Consider the following 22,583-nt stretch of genomic DNA (forward strand, 5'->3'; position numbering starts at 1 on the left):
GGGTAATAAACTCCTCAGGACTCCAGTCTTAGAGAGGACCTAAAATTCTATCAGTTTCGCCAGCATCAGGTTCTTACAGTGAAGAGCCAAGAAAAATCACCTCATATCTTTGGCAAAGGAAGGGGGAAGTAATCACATTGAAATAAGCCCAGGCCATTTTCTATTTAAAGGAAAAAACCCTACTCTCCAGAGAAAAGACTTTACAGGATCCTTATCTTACGCATGTAGAAGTACAAGGACCACACTCTGGTTCCCTTTAGTTTTCCTATCTTACCTAAGGTGGGGAAGGAGGAGTAAAAAAGTAAGAAAACTTTTGATGGCCACAGCCAAGAATCAGAGGCCCAACAAAAGATTAAAATTTGAACATAAGATTTTAAAATACTTCCCTCCCCAACTCTTCATCATCACATCAACAGAGATCTAATATAGTGACAATGGATTACAGCTGATATGGTTGCAAGTCTCGGACTTTTATTAACAAGGAGATCTTAGAAAAATTCAAAATCAGCAGAAGAGACAGAAACAAACAAACAAACAAAAAAACAGTACATGAATTTGAAACCCTTAAGCAGAGACTTATTTAAAGAGTAAACACAACCCAACTCCTTGCCAGATTAACATAAAACCCATGCTAAAGCTCTACTTACTTTGGTTCTTCTTTTTTTTTAAGATTTTATTTATTTATTTGTCAGAGAGAGAGAAAGAGAGCGCACAAACAGGCTGAGTGGCAGGCAGAGGCAGAGTAAGAAGCAGATTCCCTGCTGAGCAAGGAGCCAGATGTAGGACTTGATTCCAGGATCTTGGGATCATGACCTGAACCAAAGGCAGTGGCTTAGCCAACTGAGCCACCCAGGCATCCCCTTACCTTGGATCTTATTATCTGATATATCATGTCTGGGTTTCAACAAAAAAAGTATATAAGTCATGCTAAAAGCCATAAATAAAAACAAATTGAAGAGACAAAACAACTGTCCAAGCCAGATTCAAATATATTACAGATTTTGAAATTATCAGATGGAATTAAAATCAGCTAAGTATAGACTCTCATGGAAAAGTTGACACATGCAAGAATGCATGGATAATGTAAACATGAATATTGATACTTTAAAAAGAATTAAAAAGAAAATGCTAAAGATATTACAAGAAAATAAAACTATGGACCAATATCTCTTATGAACATAAATTCAAAAGTCCTAAATAAAATATTAGCAAATTGAATCCAATAAAGTATCAAAAAAATATGCTCCATGGTCAAGTGAGATTCATCCCAGGTATGCAAGGCTAGTTCAACATTTGAAAATCAAGTAATGTAATTTATTTAAACCACAAACTAAAACAGAACATATTTAATGATCATATCAATAGATTCAGAAAAAGCATTTGATAAAAACCATCACCAACGCATAATAAAACTTAGTAAACTAGGAAAAGATGGGAACTTCTTATACTTGACAAAGAATATCTACACAAACTTACACCTAGCAAAACTTGAAACTTCCCCACTAAAGAATAGGAGTAAGGCAAGGATGTCCCTTCTTACTACTCCTTTCCAATATCATACTTTAAACCTCTTCCTAATTCAAGAAGGCAAGAAAAGGAAATAAAATGTATGCAAATTGAAAAGGAAGGTATTAAACTGTCTCTGTTCACAGATGATATCATCATCTATGTAGAAAATCAGACAGAATCAACAAAAGAAACTCCTAGAACCAATAAGCAATTATAGGGGGCACCTGGGTGGCTCAGTGGGTTAAAGCCTCTGCCTTCAGCTCAGGTCATGATCCCAGGGTCCTGGGATTGAGCCCCACATCAAGCTCTCTGCTCAGCAGGGAGCCTGCTTCCTCCTCTCTCTGCCTGCCTCTCTGCCTACCTGTGATCTCTGCCTGTCAAATAAATAAATAAAATCTTTTTTAAAAAAGCAATTTTAGCAAAGCTGTAATATTACAAGGTGATTTTACAAAAGTCAGTCACTTTCCTGTATATTAACAATGAACAAGTGGAATTTAAAATTAAAAACACAATACCATTTACATGATAAGCAACCCAAATGAATGACTTAGGTATAAATCTAACAATGCATACAAGGTCTATGTAAGGGAAATTATAAAACTGTAATGAACAAATCAAGGAAGAATTAATTAAATGAGGAACACTCCATGTTCATGGATAGGAAGACCCAATGTTAAATTTCGTATAGAGAAGTAAGACCCAGAATAATTAACATAACATGAAAGAAGAACAGAGTTGAAGAACTGATACTACTTAACTTCAAAATTTATTCTAAAACTACAGTAATCAATACAGCGCAGAATTGGCAAAAGAGCAGATAAAGAGATCAATGGAACAGAATAGATTCCAGATATGGATGCACATACACAATGTTAACTGATCTTTGACAACAGTGCAAAGAAATTCAATGGAGAAAGGATAGTCTTTTTAACAAAGGATGATGCTGAACAACTGAGATTCTGATTATTTACCTAGGGTTGCCATAATAAATTACCACAAACTTCATGGCTTAAACAATTTATTTTCTCACAGATCTAGAGGTCAGAAGTCCTAAATCAAGGTGTTTTGGACTCTTTAACCCAACTCAGGGTGATTTCCTCTTGAGATCCATACCTTAATTTTATGTGGAAAGACTGAATTTCTAAATGAGATCACATTCTGAGATTTCAGATAGATAAGTGGAGGGGGGAGGCAGGAAGGCACACTACTACAATATCCGTATGTTAAAAAAAAGTTAAACAGACCCCTAACTAACAAAAGTTAATTGAACATGGATTATAGACCTAAATTAAAAATATAAAAGCTCAAAACTTAGAAGAAAATGTAAGACAAAATTTAAGTGACTTTGGGTTTGGTAATGTGTTATTAGATATAATACCAGAAGTATGATCCATGAATGAAAACAAATTGCTAAGTTGGACTTTATTATAATTAAAGACTTTTGCTTTGTGAAAGACAACATAAGAAGAATATAAAGACAAGCCACAGACTGCAAGGAAGTGTTTGTAAAACACATATCTGATAAAGGACTTCATCATAGACCATTCAGGCTGCTATAACATGGACTGGGTAGTTTATAAACAATAGAAATTTTTTCTCACAGTTCTGGAGGCTGGCCGTCCAAGATCAGGGTGCCATCATGGTTGTGTAAGGGCTCTTTTCTGGATCATAGAACTCTTATTGTGTCATCATATGGTATTAAGGAACTAGGAAATTCTGTGGATTTTTTTTTTAATAATCTAATCCCAGTCATGAAGGTTCTGCCCTCCTGACTTGCTCACTTCCCAAAGGCTCCACCTACTAATACCATAACGTAGAGGGTAAAAATTTCACCATATGAATTTTGAGGGGACATATACATTCAGGCCATAGCAGACTTGCATACAAAATATACATTAAAAAAAGGAAGAAGAAAGAAATCAAGCAACATAATTAAAAAAAATAGGAAAAAATCTAAATAAACACCTCACCAAAGAAGATGTATAAATGGCAAATAAGCACATGAAAAGACATATGAAATCTCTTGTTATTAGAAAATTGCAAATTCAAACAATAATGAGTTTCCACTATATGTGTATTAGACTGGGAAGGGGAAGAAAAAAACAATACTAAATATTGGTGAGGATGTGAAGTGGCAAGAACTCTTGTTGATTTCCAATTCTAATGCAAAGTGGTAAAGCTACTTGGCAAGACAGTTGGGCAGTTTCTTACAAAACTAAACATACCTTTACCATGAGATCCAGCAAGTGTACTCTTAGGTATTTACCCAAATGATTTGAAAACTTATATTCACATAAAAACCTACTTGAACATGTTTATAGCCTCCTATTCATAATCACCAAAAATATAAAGCAACAAGATGACTTCAATAGGTGAATGAGTAAACTATGGTTCATCTATACAATAGAATATTATTCAGCCACGAAAAGAAATGAGCTAACAACCCCCCCACACACACACACACGTACACGCACACCATGAATAAACCTTAAATTCATATTGCTAAGTGAATGAAAATAAACTAAGAAGGCTAAACACTGTGTGATTCCAAGAGCATGTCATCTTGGAAAAGATAAAACTATAGAGACAGTGAAACTATCAGTGGTGACCAGGGGTTTGGAGCAGGGAGAAGAGTTGAATAAGTGAGACACAGGGTATTTTTTAGGACAATGAAATTATTCTGTATGATACTATAATGGTAGATGTATGATGTTATGTACTTGTCAAAAGATATAGAGACTTATAGCACATAAATTGAACTTTAATGTATTCAATTAAAAAATTATTTAGGAGACTGGGGATGCCAAGGAGTGCAGACTGAAACCTGAAAATCTAACTGTATTATAAATGTATCTTATATGGATATGACCTCTAGATCTGTGAGAAAATAAATTGTTTAAGCCATGAAGTTTGTGGTAATTTATTATGGCAACCCTTGGTAAATAATCAGAATCTCAGTTGTTCCAGCATCATCCTTTGTTAAAAAGACTATCCTTTCTCCATTGAATTTCTTTGCACTGTTGTCAAAGATCAGTTAACATTGTGTATGTGCATCCATATGTGTTAAAGATATGTACACTTGATACAATGTAATTAAAATGGCATTTTACCTCTGTGTTCTCCACAAAGGGAAGTCTAGTCATGAGAAAAAGATCAGACACATTCTGATAAAAGATAATTCTACAAAATACTTCACCAGGCCCCTGAAAACAGTCAAGGTCATCAAAAACAAGGAAATTCTGAGGTAACTGTCATAGTTAAGAGGACCCTAAGGAGTCTTGATGAATAAATGTAATGTGGTATCAGGTGGGCTCCTTAAGCAAAAAGTTAAAAGTCAAGGAATACAAATAAACTGTGGATTTTAGTTATGAAAAATATATCAAATTTAATTTATTAATTATAGCAAACATACTATACTAATGCAAAACATTAATAATAGGGACAACTGGGTAAAAGACATAGGGAAGCACTGTACTATTTTCTCAGTTTTTCTGTAAGCCTAAAACAGTTTTAAAAAATAAAATATTTTAAAGAAATCAATTCTATTTCTATATATCTTCAATAAGCAAATGGGAAAAAATTAAAAATGCCATTTACTATAGCCTCCCTATCTAGGTAAAAAGAAAGAAATACATAGGGAAAAATCCACTGAATGATATATAAGACCTCTTTACTGAAATCTAAAAAATAAGTCTGGGGAAAAAAAATGAAGTAGACTTACATAAGTGGAAAGATATATCATATCATAGTTAAGAAAAAAAAATAAAGATGTCAATTCTTTTCAAGCTGATTTTTTTTTTTTTAAAGATTTTATTTATTTATTTGACAGAGAGAAATCACAAGTAGATGGAGAGGCAGGCAGAGAGAGAGAGGGAAGCAGGCTCCCTGCTGAGCAGAGAGCCCGATGCGGGCCTTGATCCCAGGACCCTGAGATCATGACCTGAGCCGAAGGCAGCGGCTTAACCCACTGAGCCACCCAGGCGCCCTCAAGCTGATTTTTAGATTCCATGCAAATCTAATAAAATTTCAAGCAGGTTTTTGTTTTGTTTTTTGTTTTTTGTTTTTTGTTTTAAATTCTGGATCTAACAAGCAGATTCTAAAAAAGCCAAGGCAATAAACTGGAGATTTACTATCCAGGTATAAAGCTAAAGTGATACAATGTCATAATTATTCAAGGATAAGGAAACAGATGAAATACAATTAAATAGAGTTAGAAATGGTCCCACAAATACATGGTTATCCGATATATATGACAAATGGAACAGAGAGTGCATAGGTGTGGGGAAAAAGATTATCTTTCTAATAAATGATGTAAATTAGATAACAATGTGGAAAAAATTATATATTGACTCCCATCTAAGACTAGAGAAAAAATTCCATTTCAAATGCTTCAAATAGAATACCACCTCAAAAATAAAGTATTATAGAACATCTGCTTGGCTAGAGTAGCCAACGATTCCTTAAGAAGGGCACACATCAACAGTTATTTGATATGTTATTCCTTTTTTAGGAATATGACATGATAAAAAAAATCAGAAGTGGAAGATTGGTCTACTTTAATATTTAATAATTGCAGTCTATCAAATGATAATAATGATAAAAATGATAAATTTTCATAAGTAAAAAGAGAACACATAGAGTAAGAGAAGATGTTTGTGATGCATATATATATGACTAAGGACTTGGGTTCTACAAATCAATAAGATGAGGACAGACAACTCAATAGAAAGTTGAGCAAGATTTATGAATTGCACATCATAAAAGAGAATGCCTAAGTGACCAATAAACATATTTAAGATGCTCAACTTCTTTAGTCATCAAACATACACAAATTAAAATCCAGACTACACATGCACCAGAATGACTAACATCAAAGACAAACAATACCAAATTTGGTGAAGATATAGAGAAAACACAATTCATACACACTTTGATGGGAGTGTAAACTGGAAAACCCTTTGGCCTGACAGTCGATGGTACTGTAACAGCATTGTTACTTGTACTGGTACTGGTGCCAGACAGTAGCTACACTTGTGATGAACATCATATAACACATAGAATGACTGAATCACTGTGTTCTACACATGAAACTAAGGATTGTGTATCAACTATACTTCAATAAAAAAAAAAGCTGAACATAGATATATCCTATGATCAAAAAAATCCATTCCTAGATATATCTCTAATAGAAATGTATATATATGTTCTTCAAAACATATGTACAAAATGTTCATAGAAATACTATTTGTAATAGTCAAAACAAAAAATTATCCAAATGCAAATAACAGAATTGATAAATAAATTATGGTATTTATACAATGGAATATAATACAATAATGAAATTTAATAAAGTACTTTCATCCATTTTCTACTTTTACATCTACTTTCAACAATATGGATAAAACTCGCCAATATGTTGTTGAGCCAAAGAGACTAAATACAAGTGAATAAACGCTTAATGATTACATTTACAACAGAAAAAAATGAATCTATGGGGTAAGAAATTTGAAAAGTAGCATTCTTAGGAAATTAAAGAAACGGGGCACGAATAAGAGTTTAGGATGCTATTAACATTTTGTTCCTGATCTATAATAGATATGTTGGTATAATCATGAAAATTAATCAGACTGCATACTTATGTTTGTACACTTTCCTATATGCCTATCTTACTTAAATGCAAAGGTTAAAAAAAGAAAGCATATACCTCATCTGCTTCATATTGTGAACACTTACCTCATCTTGTGTTCTGTTTTGCATCCACTTCCCTATTACATTCAAATTATAAACAAAATTTTTTTTCAAATATTTTTCAAAAATTCATTATGTACACAGCATTGGAGAATATTTAGATACATAGAGCATGCTTGTTGTACAAATAGTATTTCATTAGCGAACAAAAGACCTATGATGATGTCTTAACCTCTGCTAATTTCAAGAAGTATGGTTTTAAAGCAATCGTTTACTTTTCTAAACCTCAGGTTTTTCATCTGCAAAATGGCCTTAGTGATACCTGACTTACAGGGTATTGTGAGCATTGAAAAGAATGTGTAGATATAATGACAGTTGTAAATCACCGAAACATTTCAGTGATCATGAGTGTGTAGACCCTGCACCCAAAGAAAGACCCATTACAGGTTTCCCTTGCTATCTGAAAATAGCGTGTTCCTATGAAACCTTTCATAAACCCAAAATGACCTACATTAGTACAGGAGGGCCTTTTTGTAAAAGTGAAAGTCCTCCTCAATTTTTTTTTTTTGGGGGGTTAGCAACAACAGGTAGTAATGTAGGTCATTAATAAAAGCAAAATGATGTAATATGAATCTTCAGAAAGTGGGGTATACCTGTAATACCTAATGAAAGTCTAAATGGTAACAAATAAGCTATCACTATTTCTGTAACAATTTCTAAAATTGTGCTTGCCACATCTCTTTACCATTATTTGTCCACATGCTCATCTCCCCCACTAGATTCCGAGTTACCTGATGTCAGAACCACCCTTCTCCATTTTGTATTTTAAATACTCAAGGAAGTTAAGAAGAAGTAAAACTCAGGCATACTCACTTCCTCTTCCTGTCATGCTTCTTTTGTCCTCAGCACGTGTCACTCCCATTCAACTTTTGATTAAATTATCTAATTGAATTCAATGCTACTTCTCCCAGGAAAAACTCCTTCACTAGAAGCAATCATGATTTATTTTCTCAACTAAATTCCTGCAAAACATTAGTGACTGCCCTTACCATGAACCCAACAGGTTTTAGATGGAATTGAATTATATATCTTTATTCAAATAATTTTAAATGACTAGAAAATATCAGGACTTGAATATTTATTATATCTGTAATGTTGCAGGAGTACCTTAGTTTGTAATGATAAGCAAACTCACAAAGAAAACAATGACCAGATTTAACAACATAAAATTGAAAAACCTCTTGGGGACCAAAACAAGTCAAATTCAAACTTAACACAAATGGGCTACAAGAAATACTGCAAAATTAATGAACTCACTAATTAGGTACCTAGCTAGTTAACTAGCTAACTGACTTGCAAAAGGACCCATCCTTCCAGCAGGTTTGTGGCTGTTCTAATATGAGCTACTTGGGCTCACTGCAGAAACAATGCTTATTACCTTTCTTTCATTCTCTGTTCACCAAGTCACTGTGTCAAATATGCTCAATTTATAGTGTTTGCTAGTTACCAACAATCTGAATAACTACATGATTAACATGCAGACTCAAACATAATGCTCTGCTCCTGTAACTTTACAAAAGTGGAAAGACCACCCTGGTATTTATTTGCCATTGATTTCTGGCCACAATGCATTTGCAAGATAAAGTGAAGAGTTACCTGATCCTTGTACCCAGATGGGAAGCATGAGGAGATGGAGGATGAAATGGAGTGGAAAGCCCATGAAATTTATAAAATCTTCAGTAACACGTGCAGTACTTTATTCTCTAGCTGGACTTTAGCTCTGAAATGGCAGTTCTCTTCAATTTTTCCCTGAGCTCTTGTTACTAATTAACCTTTGAGGGAAACACAAAAACCAAAAAGCTCTCTGATCTTGCAGCATTTGTGGACTTCCTTGTCTGCTTAGCCTCCAATTGGCTGCAATCTCAAGTCTATACATGCGATTTTCTTCAACATTATGTGCTTGTTGCTCTGTAGCTGTAGCAGATTCATACACAGGTTCTGAAAACTTACTGCCAACTTGCAAGAAAATTTAATTAGCTCTTCTTTTAACAGTGTTATTAACTCTGCCCAGTCTTTCATGCCCTGTTAAGTATGTACATAATAACATGAAAACTAGTTTATCCACAATGAGTGAGATCAAGTGAAAAGACTGCTATCCCCAGAGGTATGCTGTATTTCTAAAAATCACTCCTTTTGGCATCTAAATCCCCATGATCATCACATCAAACTGAAATAGGAAATTAAAAATGTAAGTTTTCTGTATTGCTTTCAAATTAAATACTATTTATGTATTAAAATTTTAAAAAAGAACAGGCACAGATTACTTTCATCTTTCTATAAGCTCCTCCCTGGCATGGTACTTTAAATAGAAGGAAAGTACTCTTTGCTTAGTGTTTTTGTTTGTGTTTTTCTCTTTTAAATTCCAACAGTCACTTACTTGCCTATTGGCATTTTACTTACACAAACCCAGACAAGATTCCCCAGAATGGCTTCCACTTCCCGGGATTGTGGAAAAGCAGTGCTCATTCACTACCAGTTCATAGCACACTTTAACAATGAATATTTGAAAGTAAGGATTTTTTCCCTCCTGCACTTCTGTTACTGCTGGGTTTCATTCAGTTCAATGTATTTTTAATTTCCTTTGAGACTTCCAAAAAAAAAAAAAAAAAGGGATTTATTTATTTATTTCAGCAGGGAGGGGTGGTGGGAGAGGGAGAGAAATCCTCAAACAGACTCCCCACTGAGCATGGAGCCAGACAGGAGGCTGCATCCCAGGACCATGAGATCATGAACTGAGCCAAAATCAAGAGTTAGAGGCTTAGCCAACTGAGCCACCCTAGGCCCCCCAGGTCTTCCTTTTGATTCATGTATAATAAACGGTTTTTTCTTTTAATGTTTTCTGTGTTTGGGTTTTTATTGTTCTTTTTCTTTTCTTTTTTTAAAGATTGTATTTATTTATTAGACAGAGAGAGTGCGCAAGAGAGCACAAGAAGAGGAAGCAGCATGTAAGGGAGAGGGAGAAGCAGACTCCCCGCTGAGCAGGGACCCCGATGTGGGACTGGATCCCAGGACCCTGGGATCATGACCTGAGCCAAAGGCAGTTGCCCAGCCAACAAAGCCACCCAGGTGTCCCTCTGTTATTTTTTTATTACTGCTTTATGTTTGATTCCATGTGGTCAGGGAATATACTCTCTCCAGCTGAGGTTTGTTTATGGTACAGGATATGGTTGATCTTGGTATATATTCCATAGGTGCTTGGAAAAAACCCATGCACTTTGCTCTTGTAAGGTGGCATGTTCTATAAATATTCATTAGATCTTGTTGTTTGATGGCGTTGTTGAATTCTTCTATGTACTTCCTGATTTTCTGTCTAGTTGTTCCATCAATTTTTGAGAGAGAGAGGAGGTTGAAGTCTCTAACTATAATTGTGGATTTGTCTATTTCTCCTTTCAGGTCTATCTAAAGACACGTTTTGGATTGTTATATCTCCTTAGTATATTGACCACCATTTTACCTGTATGTGCTTTCCCTTTCTGTCCCTGGTGAGTTTTGTTTGTTTGTTTGTTTAAAGATTTTATTTATTTATTTGACAGACAGAGATCACAGGTAGGCAGAGAGGCAGGCAGAGAGAGAGGGGGAAGCAGGCTCCCCACTGAGCAGAGAGCCCGATGCAGGGCTCAATCCCAGGACCCTGAGATCATGACCCGAGCAGAAGGCAGAGACTTAACCCACTGAGCCCACCCAGGCACCATTCTTTGTTGTTTTTTGGTTTTTTTTGTTGTTGTTGTTCTGAAACATATCAAATACAGCCGATCCTGCTTTCTCTTAACTACTTTGCATGTTATAACTTTTTTCCATAATTTTATTCCAACCTACCTCTATTTCTTATGTTTCTATAATTTAAGTGAATCTTCTTGGAGGGCAGCATATAGATTGGTCATATTTTTGTTTTTTATCTCTTCTACCGATCTCAATCCTTTAATTGGTGTTTATCATTTACATTTAATGTAATTTATATTTTTTTTTCTTTAAAGATTTTATTTATTTATTTGACAGAGAGAGAGAGAGATCACGAGTAGGCAGAGAGGCAGGCAGAGAGAGGAGGAAGCAGGCTCCCCACTGAGCAGAGAGCCCAAAGCAGGGCTCGATCCCAGAACTCTGAGATCATGACCTGAGCCGAAGGCAGAGGCTTTAACCCACTAAGCAACCTTGTAGGATACTTGAACACTTTGTATAATTCCATTTTAATTTATCTATGGTATTTTAAGTGTGTCTTCTTAAAGCTTTCTTAATAGTTATCCGAAATATTATATTACATATGTACAATGTAATACATAAGTGAAGATTTGTGTATATATGCATGTGTGTATACCTAATCACTGTTTACAGGTGTCAACACTTCAGCAGTCATAGGGAAGTATAGAAAGCTTACCATCCTTTACATTTACATTCCTTTACCCTTTCTATTTATAACATAATCATTTTACACATTACCTTTATATACTTTGAGAACTACATTTATCAGTGTTACAATTTTGTTTCAACCATCAAACATAATTCAGAAAACTCTAAAGGAGAAGAAAGTCTTTTGTATTTACCCACAAGTTTGCTTACCATATTCTTTCTTACTTGCTGATGTTCCAAGATTCCTTATTTTATTATATTCTTTTCTGCTTAGAGAACTTCCTGTAGCCATTCTTTTAGGGGTAGAGCTATTGGTGACAAGTTCTCTCAGTTTTCCTTCATCTGCCAATGTCTTGATTTCTCTTTTATATGTAAAGAATATTTTCCCGGATACAAATAAAGAGTTTGTATGTTCATTTTTCTCAGTACTTGAAAATGTTGTGAACTCCACACTTTATAATAAGAAATCTGCTATCATTTGACTGATTTTCCTGCTATAAGTAATTTATCACTTCTCTGTAACTGCTTTCAAGACTTTTTTTTTTTTCATCTTTAGTTTTCTGATGTTTAACTTCTGTCTTGAGATAGATTTATTTGGATTTATCTTGTTTGGAGTTAACTCTTCTTCTTGACCCTGTAGGTCTGCATTTTTCCAAATTTGTGAAACTTTCAATCTTTATTTTGTTGAATACTTTTTCTGTTCCATTCTCTCATTCTGTCTCCTTCTAGAATTCTGAAGACCCAAATATTAGATCTTTTTGTTTTAGTCCCACATGTTCCTGACGTTGTGTTTTTTTTTCTTTCAGTCAATTTTTTGTGTGTTTTTCCGAATTGGTCATTTCTATTGTTCTCTCCTCAAGTTTAATGATTTTTTCCCCCTGTCTTCTCCGTTCTGCTATTGAGCCCATAAGTTGCTTTTTAAGTTTTACATTTATTTTATTTATTTTTTAAATTTCCATTTGGCTTTTCTTTATAACAGCTTTTGTTTTTCTGTAACTTTTTATTTCTTTGCCCAGAGTTTCTATTTTTTTTATCTGTCTCAATTGTGTTATAATTATTCACTGAAGTATTTTTATAATGGTTATGTTAAATTCTTTTCTGGTAATGCTAAAATTTGAATCATGTTGGATTTGGTATATGTTTATTGTCTGCTTTTTAAGTTGGAATCCATTTTTAGTCTTGGAGCACAATGGATAATTTTTAATTGACATCTGAACATTGTGCATATTTTAAGATTCTGGGCCATATTTAAATCCAGTGTTTTAGCGGTCCTCCTCTAATACTGCTCTAGCAAAAGTAAGGACACTATCTTGTTACTGGCAGGTCAGGATGAAAACGAAATTCTATACTCAGTCTTCACTGACACAGAGGTAGGGGAACTTAGTGTCTCCATTGCTAAGAAGTGGTAATGGGGCACATCTCTTCTTACTGCTTTTGCATGGCCTCTACTTATACTGTGAGAGGTAAAACCTTTTTATATCTGGATGATCGTGAATGTCCAAACTTTCTATTTGTTGTCCTCTGGCATCACGCAAATGAGGAGGGCAAGGGTAATTTGTTCCAACGGGAGTAGAAGTCCAAGCTCCAATATGGTCTCCACTGAATCACAGGGCCTGAGGTCCTTCTTTACTGCAAGGTGGGAACAAAAGTCCTAGTTCCCACGAGACCTTTTCTGATGCCACCCTTGTTGGTAGGTATGGGAGTTGGGGCAGGGTTCTGGCACCTTGTAAAGTCTGGCACAGGTCAAGTGTAGGCTTCCCACTCAGCTCTTGCTGGTGTGTTTATTTGTCTGTATGTGAGAGAAGGGATGGTTCACTTTTTCCTGTCGAGTTTGGCTGGAGTAAAGCAGTTATTGGTCAACATTTTCTCTCTTGTTAGACTGCCCCACTCCTGGGCATTTGTCAAAGAGAACAGGCTTTTTATGAGGTCTTTTAAAAATCTGTACTTACTGGCATTTCCAGGTTTCCAGCTTCTCCAGTACCCCATCTGAGATAATAAAGGCAAAAAGAAAACCCAAAGAACTCATCTCAGTCAGTTATTCAGCTCTCAGGTACCTATCGGGGACTCCTTCCCCTCATCTTTAAGAGTCTTCTCATGTTTGTTTTATATATAATGTCCAGGGCTTTTAGCTGTACTTACTGCAAGGGATAGGAAAAAGTATAGAGACTTCACCTTCCAGAAATGGAAGTCTCACGTAATTCAATTTTTAACAACAGGTAACACACTTAAACAGGCACTTCATAAACAATTCAAGTAGTCAATATATACATGAAAAGATAAGTGTTCAACATTCATTAGTTAGATGAAAATTAAATATATAAATACAATAATACCGAACACCCAACAGGATAACTAACATTTTTTTCTAAATATTTTATTTATTTATTTGACAGAGATCACAAGTAGGCAGAGAAGCAGGCAGAGAGAGGGGCGGGGGAAGCAGGCTCCTTGATGAGCAGTTAGATCAATGCCGGGCTTGATCCCAGGCCCCTGAGATCATGACCTGAGCTGAAGGCAGAGGCTTAACCCACTGAGCCAACCAGGTGCCCTAACTAACATTTTTTAAAAGATTGTTGATGCCAAGTTTTAGCAAGATTTATGAGAGTTTAAATTGGCATAATCATTTTTGCTGTATCTACTGTGGTTGTATTTTGCATGCCCTTTGACTCACTGATTTAATCCTAGATATATACACCCAAGAGAAATGAATTAATATGCCCATCAAAATAAATATACAAAAAAAAGGGGCACCCTGGGGGCTCAGTCAGTTAAGCATCTGCCTCTGGCTCAAGGTCCTGGGATCAAGCCTCAAGTGGGGCTCTTTGTTCAGCGGGGAGTCTGCTTCTCTCTCTGCCTGCTACTCCCCCTGCTTGTGCTCTCTCTCTGTCAAAATAAAATAAATAAAATCTTTAAAAGAAAGAAAGAAATATACAAAAATGTAACAGAAGCCTTATTTGTGGTGGCCAAAACTAAAATCAATTCAAATGGTATCAACTCTAGAAAGAGTAAGTAAATTATAGTAATCTTCATAGAATTAGATGCTACACAGTAATAAAAAAAGAAAGAATAAAACTATGTCATGGATGAATCTCACAAAATTATAATGAGTAGAAGAAGTCAGGGACAAAAGAACATATATTATTTGGTACCATTTATAAGAAATGTTAAGACTAGGCAAAATATTCAAGGATAATAGAAATCCAAATAAGGTAATTCTGGGAGAGGGATACTGACTGGAAAGAGGTACAGGAAATATTCTGCATTTTTGAAAATACTCTATGGGTATTCCATGGACTGCATTTTCGCAGGTTGATATATATGAAAATTAATTGAGTTGGAAACCTAATACATTTATGTGTACATGTGTGTACATGTTTCTGCTAAGACTTAACAAAAAATGTTTAAAGATTTTCTTCCATTTCACTTTATATTACATTTTAATGGCCACGCACTGGACATCCTTGGAATCCACAATCATTGACCTTTTGAGATCTTTTTTCTTTTTTTTAAACCACACTTTCCTCAGCTCCCTGGTCTTTCTACGTTAATTTCCATTGTATTTACTATTTACAATTCAACTTCCTAAAGAAGACAGTCTTCTACTTGTCTATCAAGACCCATATTGCTCCAATGCTCACTACATATCACAGTATTTCACAAAACTCTGTTTTTATGTAAGCTTAGTTTATCTATCAAAATCTGCTAAGACATTACCTCATCTACGCCAATCTGTAATTCTCCAAAAAAGTCCATTACTTCCTTACATGAATAATTGTTGGTTTGCAAATTCAGGAGCTTCCCATGTGAACCCTGAAACTGACCCCTGTGTTTGAAGAGCAAGGAAAGATTGAGGAAAGAGGCCACGACTCCAGAGTGATAAGTGACAAGTTTAATAAACAAGGGAACTTACTTACAAGGCTTGTTTTAGGCAACAGCAAGATGAGTAGATCTCTGCACCCACCCGCTAGAGTCCTAAAAATTTATACAGACGCCTTACCTGAGTTCTGTTACACATACTGTTCAAATAGTCTCAACATACATTGCTTTCTTAAGGCTCTGCTCTTAAAAATGGGCCGCCTTGGGGCGCCCGGGTGGCTCAGTGGGTTAAGCTGCTGCCTTCAGCTCAGGTCATGATCTCAGGGTCCTGGGATCAAGTCCCGCATTGGGCTCTCTGCTCTGCAGGGAGCCTGCTTCCTCCTCTCTCTCTCTCTGCCTGCCTCTCTGCCTACTTGTGATCTCTCTCTGTCAAATAAATAAATAAAATCTTTATAAATGGGCCGCCTTGTGGGAACAGTGGACAGAATATTTAGTCCAAGGACAGGGGACGGTGGAGAAGACTGGGTCCAGCTTAAGGGTCAGCCAGTGGCCACATCCTCTCAATGACCTACTCCATCAATGACCAGCTTTTGGTCATAACTGCTTTTATTATGCACACTGATGGGGGCGGGAGGTAGGAGGGAGTACAGAGGCCAGACTTTGCTTTAGCTCCAGGTCTCCAGGCAGAACTCCTGAGGCATATAGATTACAACAGTCCTTCAGCTTCCTCAAAGACTTCTTTTAATGTTTTATCACTATTGTTTTACTCTCGTTAGTGCTACTTTCCTCTGATAACAATAATCATGACCCCTCCCCAAGATATATATTAGCAATAATCTTTCAAACATATAGTGCACTGATGTACATTTGAAGTGTCTCATAACTAATGTTTTACTAGACAAACATAAAAGCAACCATATCTTAACAAATAGCTAGTTCTCCAAGGTCTTGGAGACCTTGCTTTTAACATGCACAAATTCCTTAGACTTAAGCTCTCCCTAACCCCCACTAACTAAAAAGTATACAGTCACATCTTGCAATTCAGTGCAGCTCTTTCTGCCCATGGGTCCTGTCACCCAGCTATAATAAAAGCACCTTTTTTTGCACAAAAAAGTTTCAAAAAATTCTTTCTTGACAGTTCACTGGTAGCCCCCATCACATACTATACTATTGATAACTGTCTTCATCATTATCTCTGTATTCTTGAAGGCTCCATGTATACAGAAATAGCACAGGTAAGGTGATTTTTATTATGCCTGAGACCCCCATTTCTTCACTAAACTCAACAATTCAACCAGTTCCCGCCTGTTTTATTAAGACTCAAATCCTGTTTCCTTTAGAGAAACTTCATTCACCTCAGTCAAAAGTGATCATGATCTTGCTTTTACTGAATGACTGTAGTACACTGGCTATGCCACTCTTGCGGCATTTACTATGCACTGAAATAATTCTGAAGGGACATGGTTGAACATGTTTTTTAAAAAAAATTCATTAATAGTTAAAAGTAAATAGGTTTTAATATTATCAAGGAAGAGTAATTCTCTCTGCCCTTCGAGGACCTTCTAGCCAGACTGAGAATCAGATTGACATGAGACAGATCATGAGGGAGAGGTAAAGAGCTTTTCCTGAATTACCTGAGTTTTCATTGCCTTTTTTTTTCTTTTTAAAGATTTTATTTATTTGAGAGAGAGCAAGAAGGAGAGAGAGAGAGCAAGAGCAGGGGAGAGAGGCAGCGGGGAGGGAGATGTGGACTCCTCCCTGAGCAGGGAGCCCCAGGACACAGATGACCCTGGGATCATGACCTGAGTCAAAGGCAGATGCTTAACCGAATGAGCCACCTCAGTGCCCTTTGATTGCTTTTTAACTCAAAATATCTCCATGCCAAAGTGACCCATTTGGGGATGACCTGCCTTTGGTCCCTACAATATTATTAAACTTCTTCACCATAGAAGGTGGACTTCACTCAAAAATGATAGAAGGAATCACAGATAAAAAAGCATCAATAGGTTTTAATATAAAAAAATTTAAATTTAATAATGGTGAGTTTTTAAAGAACATAATTAAAATTTAAAAAGGCAAGTAAGAGATAAGAGGAAACCACTCACAGTAGATATTATAGAAAAAGATCATGACCAATTTTTTAATTTTCTGCTGAATTCCACCCAAATAAATCAGAGAAAATAAAGGGGGAAACACAGTTCCTCTTCCCTGTAGTTATTGGTGTAGAATTAAGTGGGCCTGGAGAAAGAGATGAAACACAAAGAATGGAAAATAAATATTTTAAAAATCTTTAAAAATAAATGTTTATATCTTTCTCATGAGTATAGATATAGTGATTACTTCATCTGCTAATCTAATCCTAGCTCGAATAGAAGATAACTTGCATGTCTCTCAGAAACAATCTTGATTTTCATGTCCTTAAAACATTATGTGCAGGGGGCACCTGTATGGCTCAGTCCGTTAAGCGACTGCCTTTGGGTCAGGTCATGATCCCAGGGTCCTGGGATCGAACCCCACATCGGGCTCCCTGCTCAGTGGAAAGCCTGCTTCTCTCTCTCTCTCCCTCTGCCTACCTGTGCTCTCTCGCTCGCTCTCTCTCTCTCTCTCTGTCAAATAAATAAATAAAATCTTAAAAAAAAAAAAAACATTATGTGCACTTTATCACTTTTGAAAGCCTTTCTTAGTTTCCTTGACTGGCCATCCCCCAAATGGATTTACAGTGTTATGTGAAAATAATTTTCTTTGGCGAAGTCTATTACCTAATGGCCACTACGAGACAACTTACGAAGTCTGTAAAAGGTTATCTGCAGGCCAGGTGGATAATTTAGTCAGCCATTCTCCAGCATTTACTTCTATCTTCGTTGGATTTGCCTTTCACTTCCCCACTCTAGCACCTCTCTTCTCTGCACAAACCTTTTCGTAGGCATCAAAATAACTTCACAAAGGCTTTGTGTGAGTAAAATTATAAAGAGGTATCACATATACCAAATAAGTATCTAGATTTCAAAATCATTACGAAATGTTTCCTAAAATACTTTATGATGAGACTAGAAATATAAAAATTGACTTTACAGTAACATCACTACGTAATTTCAATGAAAATGTCCTTTGTAAGGTTTATTTAGGAAATAGAAATGAGTGTCTCATTATTCCTAACAACTTCTCCACATAAATGTTCCAGAAGTGAAAGTCCACCTGGCCTGTTTATTCTTCTACATGTCGCACATAGCCACTCTCTCTCTCTTTTTTCTAATCCAGTAACCAGCCTCCTCATAGTTCAAAATCTCTACCTCCCTGTCTTACCCAGGAAATCCACTTCTAGAATTCTAGGAAAAGAGTGTCCATCAGCTCTTTGCCAGAAATCCATTGTTCAAAAACTTTAAATTAACATAACAATAAAATTCTTGGGGTTCTTTTTCACCCTTATTTATCTATTTATTATTTTTTAAAAATAAACATGGTCTTAAGTCGTCCACGGTTGCCTTGGTAGTAAAGGGGCAGTGGTGCTGAGCAGCATCTTCTAGTGTATGTCATCAGCCAATCAGGTCAGGAGTTATGGACCTGAAGCCAATGGGTGCAGACCAGGGGCGGGGCTTGGAGCAAGTAACTGCCAGAGAGGTTGCAGTTGATTGTGGCTGTTCTGGGGTGAAAAGAAGAGCCAGTCTCCACTTCTCACTACCCCAGGATACTCTTTCTGAGACTCTGGACGGTGAGCCCCTCCTGCAGTTTTCCCTTCAGAAAGTTGCTTTTCCCCTCTGGTATTTTGCTCCCTCAGCCTTTCCTTGGAGAGGAGGAAGTGCTCCCACAGTATTCCAGCTACCCCTTCAGCCAGCCATTCCCTCCAAGAGTTTCCACCTTCCCTGTAGCAGCCAAATCAAGGCAAAGGAGCCTCTCATTTGGACTTGCTACGCCTTAACCGCTGTCCTTCCTCCATGACTCTTCCTATATCATCCCTTCCAGACTATCTGGTTTATAGGTTTGTTACCTTTGCCTTGCTGAGGCACGGAGAGGAAAGCACGCTGATGTCCGGGTCAGTCTCCTCAGGTGCATGGAGCTGAGCCAAGAGGGACGAAGGGCTCCTTGGGAGTGAAGAGGCATTAGGAGGGCGACAGACCGTCCATGTCAGTCAGAGTCGTGAGTAAGGGCTGCTGTGTGGTGTGGCAGGACCCCAGTGGTGGGTCTGTCATAAACCTTGAGGCCAGAGTTTGCCCCTTGTGAAGATTACTGGGATGCCACTGTGCCCTCCTCAGAATGCTTTTGTCTGTGAATTCCTGAAAAATGTGGTGATTAGAAGGAAAAAAAGACTTCCCATTTTCAGGGACAGGGAATTAGTCTTACTTCCACTTTTCCATGACAGAGAGAATTTCTTAAGGCCGACTGACTGTTGAGAGGCAAGGCCACATGCCCTTTCTGAGAGAGCAGTCATTAATTTACTACATGCATAGTGTGTGAAATGGAGGCATTATCGAAGCTATTGAAAAATTAATGTAGGAAACCTCTATGGTAATTTCAAGACAAATGAATACTTTTCTCTTAATGAGACACAGACTCATCAACTTCTCCAAAGTTGTCAAAAGTCAGCTGAACCTTGAGAAGAGTTTCAATTACATTGAAAATCTGTTTAGTCTCACTGCTCTTTCTTTACCCATACCTTTTAAGCTATTAAACTAGAGTAATATTAGCATTTACATGCTAACTTAAAATGAGATCATTTCGTTGGGTGAGAGGTTTGCCAAGAGAATTTGGCGTAGAGGTTGGAAAAGCCAGACTGAGTGTTTGCCATGTATTTACAGCCAGATAGTGGAATCCTGTTGAACTTGATCATCTGTATCCCTGAGTTTCAAGGTTAATGAAGACAGAGTAATTTTATTCTTTTCTGAAAGAGTCAATTAGGATTAAATATATAAACACTTCTTAGAGTTTTCATATAAACAATTCTAGAAATGAGGAAAATGCTTATGGGAACATGTCTCCCTACTTTTAGTTTGGAAAATAAACTCCTTAATTGTAGTAAATTCTGCAAGCATGTAAGAATGTGTAACTATGTTGCAGAAAATACTTTTCCTTTTTTGGTCAAGCCTCTTTGCTCCAGGATGTTTAATTTTGGAATAACAGTGGGCAAGTTAATAGGTGACATTGACATTATTTTCCTAAATAGTTTGGCATTTAACTAAAAGCAAGTATCATTAAACTATCACAGCGTTGTTTCCTAAAGGCACGGACTTCTCTCAGGGTGGGGCTTCAGAGAAATGGCTGCTCATTAGAATCACTGGGAAGCTTCTGAAGTTCCCAATACCCAGGTTAGACCTCAGACCCATTAGATTAACCTCTGGGAGTGCCACCCATACATCTGTACTTTTTTTTTTTTTTAAGATCCTATTTTTAAGTAATTTCTACATCCAACATGAGGCTGAAATTTACAACTGAGACCAAGAATCCCATGCCCTACCCACAGAGCCAGCCAGGCAACCCCACCTCTGTATTTTTAAAACTCTAAGTTATTCCAGTGTGGCACCAAGGTTGAGAATCTCTGTCTTAGGGGATAGCCAAACTTGCTCTTGTTCCATCAGAGCTATATGGCTATCAAGAAGTCTGGGTCTATCTTCAGCTCTTGACATGTTAAAGTAAATTAAGGAATTTAGAAATCGTTCGAGGAAAAACAAAAACCAGGCAAACACAAAAGAAGCCCCTGACATCAGGGAACTGGTCTAACACTCAAAGCTAGGTATCCCTCAGTGTCACAACCAGCGGGCCTGCTGCTCATACATGGGCCATATTATTCCCCTGTTGGACACAATCTCACAGAACATCAACATCATGAGATCACTCTAAACCTTAAAAGCGGAACAGAAAGTCACCAGGCAACCTGTAGATACCAAACAACCCCTCTCTTGGCTAAAATGAGTGACTTCTGCTTCTTTACCCGTGACAGCTTTATCCTTGTTCTAGTCTGCCCTCCCTATAGATAAGATACCCAGCCACAGAATTATCCTTGCTTCCTGATGGCACCGATCTATACAGCAAACTCTTATTTTTCTGGACCTTCTCCAGAATCACCCAGCCAGAGCCCAGATGCCCAATAATTTCAACATCCTGTTACTGAGACAGACCACAGTTCTCCAGGGAACTTACTGGAACAAATGATGAACCCAACTGAAAACTTCAGATGTGTTTCCGGTGTTGTGTGTCATGGAACACTACATCAAAAACTAATGATGTATGATGACTAACATAACACAATTTTAAAAAAAGCTAAAGTTTTAAAAAATAAAAAATAAAACAAAATTGCTAAACATTGAAAAAAGAAAGAAAGAAATGATTTGAGACTAAAAATGGAGGAATTTTGCCTTTGAATTGGGTGAATCCCAGTGGTTGCTGACTTTGACTACACATTAAAATTGCTGATGAGGGGTGCCTGGGTGGCTCAGTGGGTTGGGCCGCTGCCTTCGGCTCGGGTCGTGATCTCGGGGTCCTGGGTTCGAGTCCCTCGTCGGGCTCTCTGCTCAGCAGGGAGCCTGCTTCCTCCTCTCTCTCTCTCTCTGCCTGCCTCTCTGCCTACTTGTGATCTCTCTCTGTCAAATAAATAAAAAATAAATAAATAAAATAAAATAAAATAAAATTGCTGATGAAGCCCAGCCTGCAAGTCAGACTGATTGAAACAGAAAAATCTCTGGGGATAGAACCCAGGCATCAGTATCATTATAACACCACAGGTGATGCCAAATAAATAAAATAGACACAGAGAGATAAGTTTCACAGATAGGGACTTATACACATAGGAAGACTGAGGACAACAGCCTTTGAAGGAAGAGTCTTTCACCCTGTAAGCTGCAGCCCATCATCCCTTTGCTTACGGGCAGTCTGACCACAGTGGGCACTTTTACATTGGTGCTAATATGATACAACCTTTATAAATGGTGTTTACGAGGCTCTTTGATGCTACTGATAGAACACTAAGTAGAAAGCAGTATAAAGTATATTAGTGTAAAGATGAGCCCAACAGTGTAAATAATATACACAAGAACCATGAGATGGCAGGACTGTGGTTGATTTTTCCCCCTGTTTTTGGCAATGTTTGTTTATATATTTACTTCAGAAGTGTTCAGTAAACATGTATTCATTTAATTTTCTCTTTCAAAATATTATTTTTATAATTAGAAAAGGGT

General features: G+C 36.8%; 2 protein-coding genes across 18 annotated transcripts in view; one reads left to right on the top strand and one right to left on the bottom strand.

Annotated features, from left to right (window-relative positions):
• Positions 1-19,530, bottom strand: part of LOC116594161 (OX-2 membrane glycoprotein-like) — a 37,834-nt gene extending 18,304 nt beyond the window's left edge. For 3 of the 6 annotated variants that reach the window (XM_032349180.1, XM_032349208.1, XM_032349217.1), the window contains exon 1: positions 8,854-8,988. In XM_032349180.1, the coding sequence (XP_032205071.1) occupies positions 8,854-8,917 (64 nt within the window). In that variant the 5' untranslated portion in view covers positions 8,918-8,988. Of the gene's footprint in view, positions 1-8,070; positions 8,183-8,853; positions 8,989-13,550; positions 13,588-15,315; positions 15,425-18,720; positions 18,800-19,402 lie in introns of those variants that run through there. The other 3 variants (XM_032349225.1, XM_032349199.1, XM_032349189.1) reach the window with 3 other exon arrangements.
• The window catches only part of SLC9C1 (solute carrier family 9 member C1), a 95,342-nt gene continuing 91,795 nt past the window's right edge, over positions 19,037-22,583 (top strand). For 7 of the 12 annotated variants that reach the window (XM_032349074.1, XM_032349141.1, XM_032349133.1 and 4 more), the window contains exon 1: positions 19,452-19,538. The gene's annotated coding sequence lies outside the window, so the exon portion shown is untranslated. Of the gene's footprint in view, positions 19,127-19,451; positions 19,556-22,583 lie in introns of those variants that run through there. The other 5 variants (XM_032349115.1, XM_032349079.1, XM_032349088.1 and 2 more) reach the window with 5 other exon arrangements.

Source organism: Mustela erminea, chromosome 1, assembly GCF_009829155.1.
Source record: "Mustela erminea isolate mMusErm1 chromosome 1, mMusErm1.Pri, whole genome shotgun sequence".
NCBI classification, from domain to species: domain Eukaryota; kingdom Metazoa; phylum Chordata; class Mammalia; order Carnivora; family Mustelidae; genus Mustela; species Mustela erminea.